This window comes from Ammospiza nelsoni, chromosome 6, assembly GCF_027579445.1.
Source record: "Ammospiza nelsoni isolate bAmmNel1 chromosome 6, bAmmNel1.pri, whole genome shotgun sequence".
In the NCBI taxonomy this organism is placed as follows: Eukaryota; Metazoa; Chordata; class Aves; order Passeriformes; family Passerellidae; genus Ammospiza; species Ammospiza nelsoni.
In genome coordinates, this window is record NC_080638.1 from 27,023,147 (window position 1) to 27,043,769 (window position 20,623).

General features: G+C 46.6%; 1 protein-coding gene across 1 annotated transcript; it reads right to left on the reverse strand.

Moving 5' to 3' along the window:
* Positions 1-5,279: 5,279 nt before the first annotated feature.
* RHOV (ras homolog family member V) lies at positions 5,280-11,922 on the reverse strand. Its single transcript, XM_059475089.1, has 3 exons — positions 11,608-11,922; positions 8,408-8,466; positions 5,280-8,085 (listed from the first exon to the last, which is right to left on the reverse strand). Exons 1-3 carry the CDS (start codon positions 11,801-11,803, stop codon positions 7,645-7,647), a joined length of 696 nt encoding a protein of 231 aa, XP_059331072.1. The 5' UTR covers positions 11,804-11,922; the 3' UTR covers positions 5,280-7,644.
* Between the last annotated feature and the right edge of the window lie 8,701 nt (positions 11,923-20,623).

The following is a 20,623-nucleotide window of genomic DNA, read 5'->3' on the forward strand; positions in this document are numbered from 1 at the left end:
GACTTTTATTTCATTTTAAGGACCATGAAAAAATGCATTGTCTTGTTCCTGGCAATAACCCTTCCCCTCCTATGGCACCGTCTGTGTACCAGCTCATAAATGTTTATCATACCCCAAAAAGGGAAAGGAACTCCATTTTGCAAATGGAAAATGGAAGTCATTCACCCAAAACTGCACAGGGAAATTATGTTAAAGCCTGGGATAGCACTTCCAGGTTTCTGATGACCTAAATTATATTTAGACTTATCTTCTCCCTCAACACCTAATACACTATCTTTATTATCCAAAAAGAGATGTTTGGAGATAGTGAATAAGTGCACTGCATGTAAAGCTATGATATTGCCATTACTGGTACTCACAAGGCAGGCAGGTACTGCAAGAAGTCCTCTTCCTCCCAAAGTATGGATGTATTTTATTTATTTGCACAGAGTCCCTGTATTTCAATTTCAGCATCCTTTGACAGGAGTTTTGTACATATAAGATTTACTGTTAGATGCTAATAACTTATTGCTCTACAAATCTATTTGGCTTACAAGAAAAAAACCAAATCATCCTGCAGAAGATATCACAACACTAGATATCCTCTCCTACCCTCCCTTCAAATTAGACATTGCCGTCCAGATAATATTCCAGGGTGGCTGACATCTTTCATCTACTCTATGTTATTAAAACCCCTTAGCAAGCGGAATGAAAATTCCTCTGTGCTATGTATAGCACCATGTGTAAAACAATTCACAGCTGGGAATACAGCCTGGGCACCCACACTTGGATCTTTATGGTTTGGGTTTTGCAAGCCTTTTTTCTCAGTGCCTGCCAAGCCTCTGGCTGGCCGGTGGCATTGGCACTCCGCAAGAAGCCTGCTGCTCTCCTTTCCTGGCAGAGCTTTCACAGGGTTTCAAAGTCTCCCTCCACTGCGGTTATTAAAGGCTTTTGTTTATCTTGTGAAATCTGCCCTGTGAATGCTGACACTGACTGAAGCGCTGGGAGAGTTTCCTGACTCTTCCTCTCTCAGTCTCTCACGGGTCTATTCCCATGAAAATGATCTCAGGTGTGCCGTGCGTCACCAGCCTGCCCCGGGCGCTCCCTGCCCCGCTGGCAGGGAAGATGAATGCGCTCGTTCTGAAGCTCTGCCCGTAGCTGCGTGCTCCTGCTGCCGCCTCACTGCGGACGGGGAGAGCCGTCCCAGCGCAGGCCCCGGCTGTCCCCGGGCACAGCCGCTCCCCAGGAGGGGCAAAGGGCTCCCTGCAGGCGAGCAGCGAGGGCTCTGCACACCATAGAAACCCATGGGCACCGCTTGGGCAGCGCTTTCCCAGCCTCTCTCCCATCCAGCCCTGCAGGGATGCAGCCTCTGACGGGAAAACCAAGTCCTCCCACGATGAGCTGTCCTTCAGCAGGTGATGCTGACTTTCCCCTTTGGAGGAGAAAGGATCTCCAGTGTGTAGGGCTGAGGTGTTGACCCACCTTTCAAGGGAGACCCCAGCTAGATCCTTGGCAGATTCCAGCTACATCCCTGTGTCCCTGCTGCCACTGAGCAATGTAACCAGGTGTTTACCTGGAGAAGCAGAGAGTTAAGCTCTGTGGCAGGGTGAGATGCTTATGAGGATGGTGGAGGAAGGGACAAGCCCACGGCTTGAGCGCCCTGAGCTCCCTGCAGAGTTTAATATTTGTGATGGCACCACCATCACCATTCACATGTTGGTAACTGCTTGGGAATCTCCAGTGCTGTCCCCACCAGGAAATTCCACCATGCCAGCGGCACAGTGCAGCCGCAGGAAGGGAACTTTGCTGTGTGTGATTGATTCGCTAAACTGGGCTCTCTTCCACAGGAGGTCGAGCTCTTCCACCCTCAGGACCAGCAGAGCCAGGTCCCATGGGTGGGCTCCTGCTGCCAGCTGGGGAGCAGCAGGCACCAGGCCTGGCTCTGAGGCTGCCGCTGCAGTGCTTTCCTCTGCCCTGAGAGCCTGGGGAAGGTTTCAGCAGCGCCTGGCTCACTTTCTGAGAAAACAAGGAAAGAGAGCTTTACCCCAGACCCTGGGAAGCCCGTGTATTTTCATTGTATTTTAATTTTAAGAGATTGTCTGCCCCGCCCAAGATTATCTCATGGGAAAGAAAAGCCTGGCTCAGTGACTCGTGGTGAAACTTGTCCCACAGCCAAATTTCTTTGCACCTGATGTTCCTCCATAGCAGCAGAAACCAGAGTATTTTAGTTCACAACACTGCCCTAGGGGTAGCGCTGAGGATAAGGGGTTGGAGGGGGAGGATGGGACCCACATCTCCTGCTCCTCTAGAACAAGTCCTGCAAGTTTGGATGCCAAGCAGCTCAGTCTGGGAGCTGGAAAGGGCATGGTGTCACCCTGGGAACCAGGATCACGTGGGGCTGCAGCAGAGGGAACCTGTCTCAGGGATAAGTTGAGACATACCCTGCCCTCTTGTGCAATAGGTCTTTGCAAGTACAATGCTGTACTTATACGGTGGGAATGGGGAGCCCAGGGCTGGACTCTGCAGAGGCATGAGTAAGCAGCTTCCAGGAGGCCCAGGTGCCAGCTGGGCCAGCTCTTTGATTCCTTCTCTGGGAGCAGATGCAGAGCAAGTGCTGGGCCCCAACCAGCATTCTCCACTACAGGAAGGACAGTCTTAGAGCCATATTGTAAAGTTCAAGTGGTTCCTTTGGAGAAATGCTTTATTTCCTAGGCTCACTACAGAGTGATTTAGCAGGGTCAAAGAGAGGCAATGATGTAAACTGACTCGAGATGTACAAGCAGACCGTGTGGCCAAGGGCAGCATCCTGGGCAAAAAGGACTCTCAGCAGAACAGAACAGCAGCAGTTCAGTTTGCACACAGGCTGTGAGAGGAAAAACATGCCTTGTGGTGACAGCATCTGTTTGAGCAGTGCCTCTGCTCTTGTGGTATTCCCACACTGCTCTTTGAGGGACTGCAGAAAAGACCATGGGAAAGGACCAATCTAGGCCAAATTAGGAGTAGGAATGCATTAGGAGCAAAGTTGAAGCAGGTTACTTATCTGCCAGTAGAGCTGAGAAAAGTCAGACCCTGCTTCCAAGCTGGACCTAACTTGGAGCAACCTGAAGAAAAAGCCAGTTAGCACCTGAGGATTAAATTGGGGAGTGTTAAGAAAGTGATAAGGTTGTCAATGTAATCACACCCTCTCAGGAAATGGGGGGAGGATGCCATTCCCAGATAATTGCATTTCAGCAGGGTTCCTCCTGCTGGGCTCATGTCAGCTCCTGACCTGGTAATAGTTCAGCCTGTCCCTTCAAAATAAATAGGATGTAACCTACAGGGCATAAACATCTCCAGAAGGACTTTCAGACTTGCCCTTTTGGTGCTGGAATGAGGATGTGCTGAGTCAGATGAAACTTGGTATTATTTTGGGGTTTAGTTCCCAGTCAGAGCTCAGTGGAAGCTAAGGGAAGTGTTTTAGCTGGAAATATTTTTGGCACAGCTAAGCCCATTTAGGGTGCAATACCTACAGAAAAAGGAAACTAAAGGGTCCTTTCCATACTGTGTCCCTTCTGTTGCTGACATCCAAGCTCAGGTCCTTTGGCAACGGCAGCAAGCACACTGGCTTCTTGAGGATTTAAAAAAGCATGGTGAGTACCTGTACTGAAGTACTTGTACTGTTAGTCTCAACCAGCATTCTCCAGTAAGTAAGGACAGTCTTCCTTATCAGTTACTCTGCGGGAAGCAAGGATATGCAGCAGTCTACTACCCAGGATCCAAGTCAAAGCCCTGAGCAAGAAAGAAGGTATTAGGAAATTTCTACCCTGTGGAAATGTTGGTGCTTTTAGCATTTGATGCTGAGTTTTTGCTATGGAACAAGTCAGATCAACTAATCATAAGAATCCTTTGTGGAAGAAGCTAAGCAGCACTTGTGAGGAATTGTGCTGGCCTACCAATGGACTGGGCTAACTTCACCCAGCCTGGTGGGGTGGCTTGTGTTAGCAACAGTTTCCCAGGAACTCCTCTGAGCTCTCAGCAGCATCTGAAAATACAGGTTGGTCAAGCAGCGCTGCAAGACAGAAACAAGCCCAGACTCTACCAAAGCCAGGTAGTAGCGCAGATCCAGTACTGAGCCGTAAGAGGATGAGAGCAAGGCTTTACAGACACCTCAGGTGGCTTTGGTAGGAAGCTCCATTTAATGAGATAGATTCACCTCCCCACACCCAGAAGTTCAGCTTTGTTCACGGATTTCAGGGAGTTTAGAGTGCTTATTGTGCATATGACAGGATATGGCTCAGTAGAATGACTCACTCCCTGTAAAGTTAATTCACACTTTGCTGCTATTTCCATTCACAGGTGCTTCTGTAAGATTTAGTGCCAGGAAGTTACAAAGCTGGGAGCCAGCTCCAAATACTCCCATAGGTTACTTTACACCTAGTAAACAGTGGGTCTGTAGAAGGAGAGTGTGATTGCAGACTTGGTAAATAGCCATGCCCCCTCCCCCCCAAAAAACCCAAACAAATCCTAAAAATCCCAACAACCTCCTCACCCAAACCACAAGTTCCCAAATCATGTTGTATTGGTAGTGATTTCCTATTCCCTTCTAATTTCTAAATTTCCCCATTACCTCTGCTACTCTGATTTTTGTCCATTTTCTTTCCTAGCTCTCTGCTGATCCACCATACTCCGCCCTCAGCAACCTCACTTTCCAGCCCTCTGACTCTGGAGCAGCTATGGGGCCCCACATCTGGACAGGCAGGAGCCCTGGCCTACCTGTAATACTGAAGACAAGGCTAAAAGTGTTAGTCCTGTGAGCTGTCTTGGATGGAGCCTTTGCATCCTATGTGGCACAGGCAAAATTTTTCAGCACTTGAGCTGCGTTTAACTGCCAAGGTAAGCGAAGTGAAGCTGGTCCTAAATTACCCATCAGCCTAATGACAGAGCAGCATGCTGTCATCAAGGCTCCAAATGCAAGTCCTGCATGAGCTTGGCCCAGTGAGGGCTGGGAGGGCTTCCTGACCGGTCCCTAGAGAGTGGCTTCTGGGGAGAGGCATTGAAAATCCTGCATGTTTGCTACTCCATCCCCCTCAGCAGCCTCCATACTGAGGGGCTGCTGAGGTCGAGAAAGATTAACTGAGGTAAGAGAAGGAACCTGGAAAGTTTCAGCTATGAGGGGATTTTTACCATTGCTAGTGGGGGTTAGGACACAGAGTGAGAAGTGGGGCCATTTCCCTGTTATGCTTTTTGTCAGTAAAATGGAGTAACTCCCTCTCCAAATTAAAGTCCAACTTAATTTGCACTGACAAAATTATGAACACAAATTGTGGACATTAAAAAATTTATTTGAACAAATTTTAGACACAATCACATAGAATGAAATTAGCTCTCAGTACAGTTTCTTTTCCAGAATGAAATAACCCCTGTTTCATACCAAGCTACTGCAGGACAATTCTTGCTGTCCTTGGCAGGAAGGAGGCTGGTGTTCTTTCCACCTGTGGCTTTGCTCCACAGGGATGTGGCATGCTCTTTGGCAGGTCACACCACAGCCCTTGTTCTCACAGGCTAAAGAAATGTGTAAAGACCCAACAGACAACCTGAACTAGTGATGCAGCAAGGTGCCTGTACAGGTAGGATATGCACACAGGGATGCATTGCTGAGTGAGAGTTTTGTCAGGTGTCCTACCTAGACCTGTGTCAGACATGTCACTTCTAGCTACTGTCTCTGTGCTCACCATCTCTTGGGACTCCTCATGGACCCAAATGGCATTTCAGATGGAGGAGTCCTTTCAACATTCAGCTTGTTTTGCTGCACCATCCTTATCGGGTCTCTGAGCCTTACCCTAGAAGCAGCTCCAAGGCTGTGGGCCACTTCCTTTCCCAGGAACACTTCATCTCTTTTATCCTGCAATACTGCCCAGGGAGACAGCAGTCTTGTCTCACATCCTGGGAACTACATAAGCGGCAATACAAAACCAGCCGGCTGTGAGAGCTGTTGGGAGGCATTTGCTTGGAGCCAGACTGCATTAGTCACATTTGCCTTGCTACAGGCTCACCAGCTCACCTGTGCTTGCCTTTGGCCAAGGGCAAACCATTCACAGCTAGTTCTCTTTCTGTCACATTACTCCAGAGTGTCCTCAAAGCGATGGGCTGTGGCCAGATGCAGAGAACCCCCTGAGTATCAAAAGCATCTCTTGACAGACCTGTCATGCTCTCTGCTACATAAACCAAGATGAAATGTCTCTGCAAAAGAACATTTAGAAATTGCTGCAAGTTTTGTAATAAAATATAATAAAATGTGAATAGACTCTCTGAGGTATTAATCCCCTGAGAAAGTGGTGAGAGGGGAAGGGAGTGAAACCAGAGGAATTATTTTCTCCAGTAAAAACTTCATGGATTTCCTTTGCTTTTGATTTCAGCAGATCAAGCAGTGGCTTTTAAAAAAGGGAAGCATAACAGAAAGAAGCCCTGAGTCCTCTGTTCCTGTTCTGCAGCCTCAGGAAAAGCAGTACAAGGTAAATTCCATTCTTCAGTGTAGATCTGAAATTGAAGATTTTACTAATAAAGAGAAACTCTCTCACTACAACCCCCTCCTTTTGATTCAGAACTGAATGTATTGACAATATTACTTTGAAATTCATATCACTAGCAAAATTTTCAGGTCCCTAAAGGTTGCCCTGCATATTAGCATCTCAGCTAAGTGGAATCACAACTTTAATTTAACTACATTCATTCTCCTTTCCTTCTCCCTCTACCTTTCTTCATTCCATCTTTCTCCATTCTATTTGCTTCCTTTTCTTCCTTCTCCCTCCATCTACATTTGACCCTTTGCTGACCCAATTTTTTCTCTGCTAGACAGAGTCACACCTCACTCTTCCTCACCTCTTCTTTCTTTTGAAACACCACACACACAAAAGGCCTTTCAAAGTTGGTCTCCAAGTCCACAGCTACCTCTTAGGATAGGACTGTAACATCTGCACCCAGAGGACTAGAGAGTCCTCTCAGAGAAGGTTTTGCTCAAAGTATTACTGTAGCTCCCAGTGCATTTTCTCTTCAGCCTGCTAATGGCCTTTATTTAGGAAACAACTTCTCAAGAGTACTCCTAGTACAGGACCTTTAAGAAAGAGAGCTGCTTTTTCACATCCAAGTGAATTCTACCTATTTTGGTAAATGGAATCAGAGGGGGAACCCAAGTCTCATGCTACAAACTCTGCACCCCATGCCTGACCACATTGCAGTTGCATGTAACTGCCCCTGCCCTACTCTCTGCCACGCCTGTAAATCAGCCAAGACACAGGCTGATTTCAGAAGTCCCTCATGTTTATTATGCTGCATCAGAACTCTGAAAGTGTGTGAGTTTCAACCAGAAAACTGGTCATTTTGAACAATGTAAGGAACCTGCCTGTTCTGGGGTACTGAGTCTTGATGTACAAACGGCTCCCATTAGTCTGGGACACTACAGACGCGTCCAGCAGGTATTTCAGCTGCCTGGACCATTCCACATCTCAGCACCATGGAAATCTAGTTCATGTCTCCTTGGCATATGATACTGTACCCAGCAAGAGACAGGTTTCCAAGCCCAGCAGCTTATCATACCCTCCTTGCTGGGGCCATAGGAGCAGTCACTCCAAGAAGGTGCAGAGCCAATTCTGGCATTGGGTGTTTCTTTTCCCCTCCCTCAAAGCAGCTTCAGACAAAGCAAAAGAACTTCTTCCAGCGGCACTTAGAGAGAGTCTTGATGCCTTTGGCAGTCATCTTCTTTTCCTGACGTGCCTTGTGCTCAACACCACTGACAATGGCCATGTCAAAAACTTCTTTAAGGTTCTTCTGGGTCAGTGCTGAGCATTCCAGGTAGGCTTCAGCCCGGATTTTGTCAGCTAGACCTTCTGCCTGAGGCCGGGGCACAGGCTTCACGTGGTAGCGATCCAGGCTGATGAGGACATTGACATCGTCCCGCAGGTCTGCCTGTGTCCCCACGAGCAGCACTGGCGCCCGCGGGTTGTGAGTTCGTATCTCAGGGATCCATTTCTCTGTAATGTTCTGGAAGGAGCTTGGGTTTACCACACTGAAGCAGACAAGGAAGACGTCAGTGTCAGGGTAACAAAGCGAGCGCAAACAGTCAAAGTCCTCCTGTAGAAAAGGGAGGGGAAAAAAAATCTTCACTGGACTGCTCTTCTAACAGCATGATGCTGCAGTAGCTTTTCTACAAGTTAACTAGGATAGCAACAGAGGCAGGGCATTGCACTGACTTCATGGTCATGCCATGTTTCAGACACAAGTTTTAGAGTTGTGGGCATCTGTCATTCACTTGTCTGTGACTGCCATACCAGCAAATGGCTGGTGCTGGACCAGTGCCTTTCCTCTCTTCCCAGTTAACACCTCCTTCCTCAAAGCCTGAAAACAATGCCTGTCCCACAGGACCAGAGTAGACAGCTGCTTTGATAAAGCTTACCTGTCCAGCAGTGTCCCACAGCTGAATTCGGACGGGGGCTCCATCCACGAGGACCTGAACTGTAGCAGAAGGAGAATAAGGATGAGTCTAAAGCAGCTGGCCAGCATACACAAGTACACTGAAGGTTTTTCCTGAGCACTTTGCTTCATACCCTGCTGAACAGACTCACTGAAGTCACTCACATCTCCTCCTAGCTGAGCATCCTCCCAAACCTCACTAAGACTTGAAGCTTACACTGGAAACACTAAGAGAACTGCAGCAGACCTGTTTTGTTAGCTCTCACGTGTTTTGTGCTCGTCTCCAGAATTCTGAAAGAATAGTTCCATGTTACTGGACAACTGCTCCTCTGGATAAGGAGAGCCCTTAGCCAAACAGTTCCCTGAGAACCACTTAAAACCCACCTTTGTAATGAAGAAGCTATTAAGGAAACAGTGATCAGTGAAATCCCTTTCAGACTATCCACACACCAAAAAACTGCTGAGTTACACATGTAAGGCTTGCTCCCATTTCACTCCCTAATCACAGTAAGCCTTCATGTGGTATCAACTGACTCAGCCTGAGAGCTGGCAGGACCTCTGATGGCAATCAGGAATGAAACTGTTAGATGTTTAAGTGCATAGACACCACAGAGATTAGACTAGGAACTGAGGAGAGGGGGAAAAAAGTGTTGTGGAGCTGAAAATCACTTTAAAAGTCCTGACAAGGTGGATGGGGCTGTGCTTGGATGAATAGAGGCAGACATCATGGCTAAGGTGACAATGGCTGACACTTGACATGAGTTAGCTCCAGGGCTGTGTGCAGGGAGGAGGCCTTATTGGTTTTTTTGTTAAAAAAAAAAAAAAAAAAAAACAAAAAAAAACAACAAAAACCAAAATGAAACAAAACCAAAAAGCCCCCCAAAACCCAGAAAAAAATCTCACAACCAGAAGCAAGATAAATCTTTTGTGATTCTTGAAGTAACTCGTCAGGTGAGAAGTGACAGAAGACAGTTTAAAACAAGCTTTTGAAGGAGAGCACTACTCCCTGAAAACAGTCTTGGGGAAAAAAGGGGGACACAGACAAAAAGATGAACTGAAGTTTGGTGGGAGATCAAGACTGGAAGAAAAAAGAAGGGGTGGGTGCGTCCACCACAGAGCCACTCCTCGCGGCGTAGCTGAAAGTCATTGCTTCGTGTGACTGGGAAACAGTTGGGTTGTTACCATATCTGCCCCAGAGGAGGAAGAGAAACCTGTTCCTGATCAAAGAACCTGCTAGATCCTGACTTGATCTTCAAGGCAGCAGGCATTTGACTTTCTAGTATCTGGTTTTCTCTGTCTCACAAGTGCACTGAGAGAAGGAATTAGCATCTCTGAAATGTCTCGCCATCTTCAGAAGAAACTCACCACACATATTACCTACTGCTCCAGCATCTGCACAGAGTTTCATCCCATCTGCTGCTAGCTTGAGCTACGTTAGCAACTCTGCAACAGCCCTCCAAATACCGCCCTCACAAGGTCCACACCCTCAGGATGAGGATAGATCATGGTACAATAGCGAAGGGGCTGGCAGAACAGGATAGCCTGGTGGAGAAAGGTCACCGGGTGCACATTTCACTCAAGGCTGCTCTAGCTGGCAGCGACACCCAGCAGGAGGTAGAGCCAGACTACATCTGTATGTGGCTGGGTCGCTGTCCCAGAGACGTCCCCCTGACAACGCAACACCTTCTCCTATCTTGTTATTGGCATCACAGTCCCATGAGCAGGATTAAGGTTAGAATTTAAACTGCTGAGTTCTGCAGGCTGTTTCAATGGTAGGTATTCCCCAAAAGTGGAAGGAATTGGATTGAAATTTCTGAGCTGGATCCTGAAGCATAATAATTGACTCCAGAAAGGGACTTTCTTCAGGCTTACCCAGGGTAAGAGTAGGAGTGGGAAAGGAAACTTGTCTGTTCTTCCATTTCCTCCCAATAAGCAGAAAGTGAACTTCACAAGACACATTTTTCATGTTTTTGATTTATATCATTACAAACCCTATGAACCTCTGAAGGCAGACTCAGTACTGGGACATCCAGACTGGAACTAAACCCATGTGCAGCTATCTTCAGAATACCTGCTGTTAATCAGGAAGTCTCTGCATTCATCTTGCCTTCACCTTTCTGGACCATTTTATTATAGATTTGCACTTCCAAAAATGTGCAGTCTAATAACTACAGTAATGTTAAGCCTCTCTTAGTCCAATCCATACACATTAATGCAAAGACAGCAGAGAGTGCAGTAACCTTTCCCTTGGAGGACTGATGATTCCTTACATCTGTTCACAAAGGGCTTCTGGACCATGAACAGCAGCATGTTCCCAGTCCAGTTCCTTCAAGTAACAGTGGAATAGCTTGGAGAAGGTAAATCAACAGCTCTCAGCGTGAGCAACTGAGGGGGGACATTGAAACAAAACACTCCTTCTAAGCACCCCTAAGACTATGACACATTGGATGTCTCATTCCTGGTTTGACTTGAGCACATCTCTAATCTACCAATCTACATTGCCAAGTAGTGCTGTGTTTCTTCATATCAAATGAAGATAAGAAGTCTTTCAAAGGGCTTTGTATTCTGCTGGGGTTTATATTAGAAATTGGAGCCCAAAGGAAGAGGAGTGTAGAACAAGAACAAAGATAGCATTTACAAAAGTGGAAACTAATGAGAGCTCATCAACTTGCAATTCTAGCCAGACTTATAAAACCTGTCAACTTTTTGACAACCTCTGTTCAATGCAAACTTCACCAGACATGGAGAGAAAAGGATGGTTTTCCCGAGTATCAGTTGAAGCTAAAATCACAGCCTTACACTGTAGACTATTTCTGAAGCAAAACCCACCACTAACAATAAAAAAAAAAGCATCTAAGCCCCCTTCTATTTAGTCATAACAACACCACAAAACCAGGAAGATGCCCAAGTTCATAGAACTTGCAAATCAACTTGACACAGATGCAGAACGGAGGACCTCCACCTGCTAAACCTCACAAAACGCGGGAGGGACTCGGTCCGAGTCCCAGAAATGCCCGCAGGCTGCGTGCCCGCAGAGCCCCCGGTGCGCAGCCCGTGCTCCCGGGAGCGCTCGCCCCCACCCGCGCCGGGGCCCCGCTCCTCCCGAGCTTCCCGCGGTCTCGCTGCTCCAGACTGGATCCTCCGGGCCGCCCCGTGCCCTGCGCAGCCCGGGCGGGCACCTACCGGAGAAGGTGTCGAGGGCGGTGGGCTGGTACTCGTCGGGGTACCCGTTGGTGGTGTAGCTGACTACCAGGCTGGTCTTCCCCACGGCGCCATCGCCCACCAGCACGCACTTGATTCCGAGCTCCGGGCCGCTGCCCCGGGACGGGCTGTGTCTCCGTAAGGCGGGCGGGTAATCCAGGAGCTCCTGGGGAGGCATGGCAATGGCACTGACGGTGACACGGCGGACTCGACAGGGCTCAGCGTGGGGAGCGGCGCGGCAGGCCCGCTGCCATGCTCCTGAGAGCGGGCTGCTGTCTGAGCTGCCGTGCGGGGCCACCTTCTCCAGCCCGCCGAGCTTCGCTCCTCATCACTGCACCTGCCGCCCTGCGCACAAAACCAGCCCCCATTTCCCTAGTCCCGCCCTGTCCCGCCCCGCCGGGAGGTGGCCGGGCCCAGCCCTGCTCTGCCGCCTCCTCCCGCCGCCGTCCCGCGGGCGAGGGTCCCGCTGCGGCGCCCCATGCCCCGCCAGGGCCCCGAGCGGCGCCTGCCCTCGGAATTTCGGCAGGTGCCACGCCGGGCTCTGAGCCGCGCACACACGGGAAAGCCGCGCTCCTTCCGAGTCGCTCCCGCTTGCTTTTTGAGAGAAGCAGCTCCACTGTGCCGTTTGGGGCATCTGTGATTTCTGCCATGAAATCAGGACAGAAGTAAAGCCAACAGTGCTGGTCAATATTGTGAAGGACAATATAAAACAAATGGCCAAAAGTCATCCCATCTGTTAACTACATGATTGGCATTACTGGGTTGCTGGGGCCCAGCCAAGCTGTTCCTACCTGCTGGCAAAAGCTGCAAAGTGTATTTTCCCAGCTGCATGGACAAGTGCAGGAGTTCCCAGTCTGCTGACTGTTTTTCATATTCACCTCTGGTAGCTCCCACACCACACTGTGCCCTTGGCAGCTAAGAAGACAGCTCCATCCCTGCCCTGAGGAGCTCGCCGTCTAAAGCAGTATGACTAAACACAGGAGTGGGAACACACCACTTAAAAGGAGAGACACAACCACACTATCTCAGCCATCACTGCACACCAGTGTAGCACCTCCAAGTGATTGGAAACACTGGAGGGAAAGTATTAATTCCTGCAATACCCAATATTGCAACATTAGCTTTGAATGTGGAGCTGCCTCCTAATGGAGGAGCTAGACTCAGGCTATCAATGAACAATACTCATTTAGTTACCATGATGTCCTTCAGGGTCCTCTCAGCAAGGCAGACCTGTCTGCACTAGGCAGGTCTCTGCTGCAAGCAGCTGCTGATTAGCAGTTGGTGAGTTTGTCTTGCTGTAGTTTGCATCCATGCTGAGAAATATACAAAGGTGTTCCACCTACACTAATGCTGAACTTGAGAAGAAATCTTTAAGTCAGGTACAGTCTAGAGTACTTTTCTGTGTGGGTGACAGAAAGTCATGAGCACTGTAACCCTTCAGGTTCAGTGGACAAAGCATGTGCTCTCTTTGGAGATGGCCAATAAGCTTCCTGGGAACTGCAAGAAGGCTTTTCCTCTACAGTTTTCTCTAGCAGTTTGTTTGAATCAACCCCTTATATGTTTTTACACATAGCACAGCCTTGAATTTCTACAGCTACAAAAAATGGGGATGGTATTAGAAACTAGGCTGCTGCTAAAACATGTGCCAGGTAGTCTTGCTAGAGCAAGTGGCTGCTATCTCAAGGGACTGGCTTGCATTAGACTGTTTTTTTTCCAGTGCCATGCTCCTCAGTGCTAGTTCAGAGCCAGGTGAAAGCTGAACTGCTCCAGAAAAGGCAGAATGCACTGGGGCAGGCCATACTCTGCAGTGTGTGAGCTGTGGCAGTGCCTCCAACGGGACCAGCAAGGACACGCTACACTGCAGCTGGGACAGGCAGCACACCAAACAAGGATCTTACAAAGCTTTCCCAGTGCATTTCAGACTGGCTGACTTTCTATGAACTATGACATTTCCATTTAATCAGAAGAAATGAATGTAAATGAGGGATTATTCACCAAATTGTTCACTGTTGGCAGGGACAAGAGATGAAGAGAAGTCGAACAGTTCAAGTTCCCTATTTGCTGCTTGCTTAGGAATGTATCTCCCTTAAGAAGATACACTGTTGCCCCACTCCACACGGATCCAGCCCTTCTTCTCTTATTCCTTACCTAAAATCTCTTCCTTCTGGACTACGCTCCTTTTTCCTTGCAGTTTCTGACAACCGTTGGTTGACACACACTTAATTTGTCAATGAGCTTAAGTGATTTTTAATCTATATTTAAACAAAGTGATTAAGCAAACAAACAGGGCCGCTCCCGTGGATTCGTTTCTCAGGTCTTTCCTTGGTCCTGACAGCTAACAGTGGATGCAGGTTTAGTTTCACAATGCAGAGAGCAGTCAGATATTTTGGGTTTGCTAGATTTTTTTTCACAGTTCTGGCTTTTTTGCAGTGAAAGTCTGTGCCATTCCCTGAGCTGCTGAACCAACAGTTCTGGGGACTGGCTCTGCCTATGTAGGCAGCAGGTACATTAGGAGAGCCCCATTGTGTGCTGCTTGCCTGACGTGCTCCTCTGCCAAAATCAGTTGTGCCTGAGTGGGAAATACACAGTCTGCAAGGCTGTATTTGGCCTCACTCCCAGGAAGTATAATTAGTACAAATTATGATGGTATTTCTCATTATGTGAATTCCTATCCACCAAGAACTAAGTGCAGAAGATCAAACTCTTTCCAGGCAGATCAAATACAGATTTCAGGTCCTGTTAGTTTGTAGCCATTACTCAGCTGGGCTGCACTATCTAGGCTGCTCCATTAAAGTGATTTACAGTGGAAATAGATTTCTATATTCAGGCAGTGTGTGACTGTCACCACCAAAGTAACTTTATACATCTGTACAAAGTCCTGTTATTAAAAAACTCAGTTATTTAGAGGAAGTCACTTCTGCCCATTCCTATTAATTATAATAACTTTTCTCACCACTGCTGAGGCAGGAGAAGTCCATCTATGGACCAAATCAAGAACAGTACATAAGCCAGTTTGGATGAGGAGGACACATGGGCTTGTCCCTTGTGGGGATGAAACTACAGATCAGCTCAAACTATTCCATATAATTTCCATTCTGAAGTGCAGTACTATAATATGGGGAAATGGTGACACTGGGATTTTTAGCAGATAGTGGTCCTGACTTTTAGTGGCTCCTGAGCGATACTTGACCTCCAACAACCTTGTATTCTGTTGCTCTGATATCATTGTGTTCTGCCTCCTTGGATGATATTCTGCTTCCCAGTCTTGTCCGAAACTCACAGAGTGGAAGCCATTCTCATTTTTGCAAAGCTTAGCAAATTACTCATATTGCCTCAGAAAAAGCATCGTATGTTATGGGAGGTGGCAGTTTTAAAAATAGCATAGCTCCCTTCTCACCAAGGGAAAGGAAAAAAAATTATCAGCCCCTCCTAACATGGCAGTGAGCAAACCCAGCCTTCAGCATTACCTGCATTTGTACAAGTGGGCTGCATTTGTCAATATGGCTCCTTAGCAAATGGTGCCCTGGGATCCCATCCCTGAGTCTGTTCACAGACTGCACAAGAGAAACCTAAACAACGAGAAAGGGGGGCACAGTGAGAACAGGCAACAAGGCCATCACACACAGGGCAGGTGGGTGGGGATCCGCATTGAGAGGGGAGCTAAACTGGAGTGCAGGTGCCAGAGCAAACTGGATCCCGTGATGCCAAGAGACACTGAAGAAATCGAGGCGCAGCCGCTGCCCAGCTGGTCGAATGCGTAATTGCAAGCAATGACAATTGCAAGCAGTTCTGAGTCACCCAGTGTTTGTCATGCACCTGAGTGTGCTTCCTCCCTGGGAAAAATCGAGCTAACTATAATTACCACTTAAAAGGAGTGACAGACAAAAGGGAGAAGACAAGAGCTGGAGCCTGGTTTTCCCTTGTGGTGTGCCTTGTCTAGTTACTGTAACCTTCAGGAAGTGATGTCAAACGCTTCTTTGTATCATTTTCTATCAATTTCTCTGAGGCAGAAACAGATACAACACAAAGTCAGTGAAACATCAGGCTGTACCCATTCATAGAAAAAAATATGACAGGAGAAGTCTAAGGAAGAATCATTCTAGTACTTTCTTTGCTTTATAGAGATTTTGATTAATAGGAACTCCATAGTTTCTGAGTCTCCAGCAATAAAAATGCTTTACAATTCTATAGCAGCTAATGGATACTTCTGCTGTGAACTGGAGATGTGTGCTTTCGAAATGCCTTTGGGGAAAAAAAAAAAAAGGAGAAAGAAACAATACTAGAATACAGCTCCCACTGTCCCGGCCTCTGAACTAGTTCATTGCTTTTTGGAAATAAAGGCAATGTCAGAGATGCACAGAGAGGTTCTGATTCACCTGTTCACTGCCACTCTTGTTAAATGTGGAGGCAAAGAACCACAAGAACAGTATTATACTACATTTTCATATTAAAGAATAGTAAGTTTAAATGAAATAACAATGCCGCTAGCTTCAAAAATATTTTCTTGAACGTTCCAATGGGAGACAAGCACCATATTGCACTAAGTCCCTTTCTCAAACTCTACTTCATCTCCTGACTTGCTTAGGAACTAGTCCTACCTCTCAGACATGCTGTGAATAATTTAGAAGTGTGTTGCCATCTGCTGGAGAAAGTACATATTTTAATACATCAACTGCTGAATATGAAAGAACAGGCAAAGTTTAAGGCGTTCAAAACTTTGTTTAAATCTGAAAGAGAAACAGCAAATTTCAGACTAAAGACGGGTTGGAAGACAATGCTCTGAGCTTAATTTAATTATGTCACTCAATCGGACGTTTTAACCAAAAGAGGCGCTAACGTTTAACAGGAATGGGTGAGGGAATTAGCAAGAGAAAGGTGCTAAAGTTCACATACCTCCTGGGAAGCAAGGAAAGGCAGGCAGTTAACACTAAACAGTGAAGGGCTGGGTTTAAGAGGGATCGGAAAACCATAAAATGCTCTAAGATCACTGTCTCTGCCAAGTTATCAGTTTCAGTTCTCAGGCTTATCATTTATGGCTCTCCGTTGAGGATCAAAACTGAGGGATTAGCCACAGGGTGCTGGTGATGGGAAAAAGGTTTTCTCACTGCAAAAGCATGTTCCCATCCTGCTTTTTTCACACTCTAGGACAGATGGGTTACGTCCTAGGGTTTCCATGGGGGCACTCGGTGGGTTTACAAAGGGCAGCCTGCTCTAGAATGCACATGTAACAGCAACAGACATTGGTAGTTCACCTGTGGGAAAACAAAGTGCCAGGGGAGCCGCGGTCTGCAGGTCTGCAATTGCTGCTCGGGCACAATACAGTTCCACCCAGTGTTTACTGGTCTGTAGGAGTCTGTTTCTGACAATGGGTTTGAAGAGCTTGGGAGGTTGGTTAATTGTTAGGAGGCGGGCTCTGGCAAGATTCTGAGCTTTGATCTCTTCCAGGGTAAATTCTAATTGTCCTATGCCTCCCCGTGTAGATTCCAGTTCAGGTTCTCATGGGTAACTGCGATACCCAGGGTACACAGCCACTGAAATTCTGTTTACTGCATTAAATTTTTATACAGCATTCAAAAGGTCACTCAGAAATGCTGTCCCTTCTCTTGGGACAAGGTCTCTTTATTGAGTGGGGGACACAGGTATCTGCAGCACTCTCCTCAAAGCAGTTACAGGGGTGTCTCACAGCCTGGGAGCATGTTACACCTTTGTGAGTATTTAATGGAGGCTGGTGCATTTAGGGGGTTACACACCTATTTGCCTACGGCTTCTAAGAACATAGGGTATTTGTTATGCTCATCACTGTGAAGGAATATTCTATATACAGTGAGGTGGAGTGATGATCAGTACCGTCTGTAGTGGAAATCTGTGAGGAAGTCCAGGGTTTAATTCAAATTTTAATTGTGTCACTAGATTCTGCTCTTACTTCTTTCCACAGCCATATCTTCCTGCCCTCTCCTCTGCACCAGCACTCATGTTTACATCATGGAATAACAGAGTCATCTGCTGCAGGGCAATGAACTGTCTCACTCTGCAGTCATATACAAACTGTTGTGCACCAAGAGGGGGTTGGACACGGCAGGCAGGAATGACACAGACAGCATTGAGGAAGCCCAGATTTAGACAGGGTTTATCTCCTGGGAGTCTGAACCTTGGACACATTGTATGTTTATCAATGTAGTTATCTAGAATTACCTGTTTCTCTAGGCATTTGAGGAGAATAACATGCCATGCAAGCCCTAGATATTGATAGCTGTGTCCACAGCTTGGAGAAAATGTTAACTGTTTGAGTGAAAATTACTGCAAATTGCTGCTGTGACCACAGCCGTACCAAAGCAAGACAAGGATTTAGGTTTCCAACCCAAACATATCACCAAAATCTCCTAAATTCTCTCACACAAGTCCCTCTTATAGACTTACACCACTGCTACAAAATGTAATCACCTGATTCTCCACACATTCCTGGTGAATCAAAGAGCTGGTAAATCTTTCCTCTGCAACCCTTGCTCTTCTCTTCTTTTCAGAATACCAGATCTGTGAATGTAGCACTGGGATATAATTATTGCACATGTTTGTAAATTAAATAATCACAGCAGATGATACTGCAGATGGATGGAGCAGGCTTGTGGGCTTGGGTTAGCCGTAGGCTGATGTTTTATTTCCAAATAAGGTGAAAATCTGGCTTCCAATTTAACCAATTAAAATCAGACACAGGTTTCTCATGAGGTATTAGCCCTAACGGCAATAGTATCTGCCAGAATGAGAACAAAAATCTCTTCCATTTCTAGACCTGGCCAAGAAATAAACAACTTATAAAGCATGGCCTGATCTAGGCTTTGAGTTGAAACAGCCCACAGAGCTGCACGCTGAGAAGTTTGTGCACTAATGTCAATTTACCCTAATATCCAGATATATTTCAAGACAGTTTATTTCCCTCTTACCAAATAACCCTTCAGTTTTCTACTGCTAAAATATGACTACAAAGAGGAAAAGTAGAAGCATCATTGCTGAAGACAACAAGGGGAGACCTCATCTCAAATGAGGGGTCAACTATGCTCACCCCTGTGACATAAACATGAGCTGAAGCTGCAACCAATGTAGAGAATTGTAGGATGCTCCAAGGAAGTAATCACCTCCTCTTAAGAGAAGTCAGGAACTTCTTGGTTTGATAAATCCTGAATTTGATACCTCCAAATGAAGGCTATGATTGGTGATGATTTTGCTGAGGAAATGAAAGCTCAGTAATGTCCTGTATACTAAAGATCAGTGTTTGAACAAGAACAAAAGGATTCAGACTAGCCACAGCTTATGTTAGACTAGAAATCAGAGCTCGAAATCATGGGAGTGTTTGGAACAGTTATGAGCTAGAGCAGTCAGGGGAAAAATGCCCACACTATCAGACAGAGCTTGACAGGAATAGAGAAAGGACTACTATGTGATGTGTTATCTACAAGAGTGGGAGAATGGATCTGATAGTCCAAGAAGTCCCTTCCTATCTCATTACCCTAAACCTAATGTAATTTGTTTGTGCCTTTTGAGATGCTGAAAGAGAACAGTCGCTGCTTATGAAGATCAGGATGATTAGACAGCAAAAGAATGTGGTTTTGCTATTTTGGCTCAGAGCTGCCACATAAAGAGGGTAAACAGCAGAGGCTGGGACTGGTGCTTGCAGGCAGGCTAGGTCAGCAAAAGCTGTGTTCTGTTTTTAGCAAAGCAGGCAGAGGTGACCCTGTGGAGGCGTGCCATGGGAGCCTCAGGAGCCCAGCTAGCGTGGGACCTGCATGTCTGGCTCAGCACTGGGGAGAAGGCCTGAGGCTGAGTGATGCAGACCACAGCCCTAGTTTATGAGGGTGTGGTGTCCAGTAAGAGCAGAGCAAAAGGAGGTGTAACTTGGTTTGTGAGAGGCCAACCACATGGAACGGCTGCTTGTGGTGCCTCACTGCCACCTGATGTGCAAACTAAGTTTGGGAAGACCTCTAGTGTGTTGTAATGGATCCCTCTGTGTTGCAAGCTGTCCTGTACCCTGAGAGACATTTCTCCATTGCTTCCAGAAAGTGAAGATTGTATCTAATATGCAGTATACAGTATAGTCACAGTATGGTGTATAGCACACATAGAGTGTACACATATACATCTCTGCTCATTTTATAGGGTAAAACTGTAAATAACAGTTGTTGGTATACCAGAACATAAGAAAACTCCAGGTTATAAATAGTATTTAGCGACACAGAAACTGGGTCCAACATAGAAGCCTGGGATAAACTTGCAGAGCAAGTCTAGTGTAGTTCAAGGAGCACCTTACGCTGGATCCCCTTATGCTGCACCTCAATGATCATTCTAGTCATAAGGCCAAGATTCTGCCACCCAATGCTACACGAGAGCCACAACACAGGAGTTTTTACAGAGTGTTTTAAACCAGATAATTCCCAGTTGCAGTCAGTAGAATTGCTCTGGCAATCATGACTGATTCTAGTAGGGCACACTGCTGCATTAATGAGGTAATTTCTCACACATGTAGCTGCACACAACAGGACAGTGTCACTGAAAACTGGGAAAGAAAACCTTCAAACCAGAGCTACAGATTGGAAAGCCACCACTACTTTGTCACAGTGCCAGGTTAATGGGGCGTAGGGGTGTCTCTCTGCCTGTTATGCACACTAAGATTCACATTTCTATTACCTACATACAATTTTTTATATGAATATGTATTTACATTCCAAGAAGTTTACAGCCATTTCCAAGCAGCCTTCTACATCTGCTGATTAATTGTGTAGGTCTTATTACCATACTTATGTATCAGGGAAGGGGTCTCTAGTGGTCATTTGAGGGATCTCCAGTGGTCGTGTGGGACGCTAACCTACTTCTTTTTAGCCCTCTTTGGTGGCAAATTCAAGTTGTGATGTTATATTCAACAACAAACTCAGAGCGTACATCCCACCTAGAGGAACTTCTGGTTACTACTGGCGTATAAAAATGCTGACTTTGTTTATTCGAGTGGGCC

Excerpts from the sequence above, each read along its gene's own strand:
- RHOV (XM_059475089.1), bottom strand. The coding sequence starts at position 11,803 with ATGCCTCCCCAGGAGCTCCTGGATTACCCGCCCGCCTTACGGAGACAC. Across the intron at positions 8,467-11,607 it reads CGCCCTCGACACCTTCTCCG|TTCAGGTCCTCGTGGATGGA; the intron begins GTAGGTGCCCGC and ends CTTCTGCTACAG. Across the intron at positions 8,086-8,407 it reads TGTGGGACACTGCTGGACAG|GAGGACTTTGACTGTTTGCG; the intron begins GTAAGCTTTATC and ends CCTTTTCTACAG.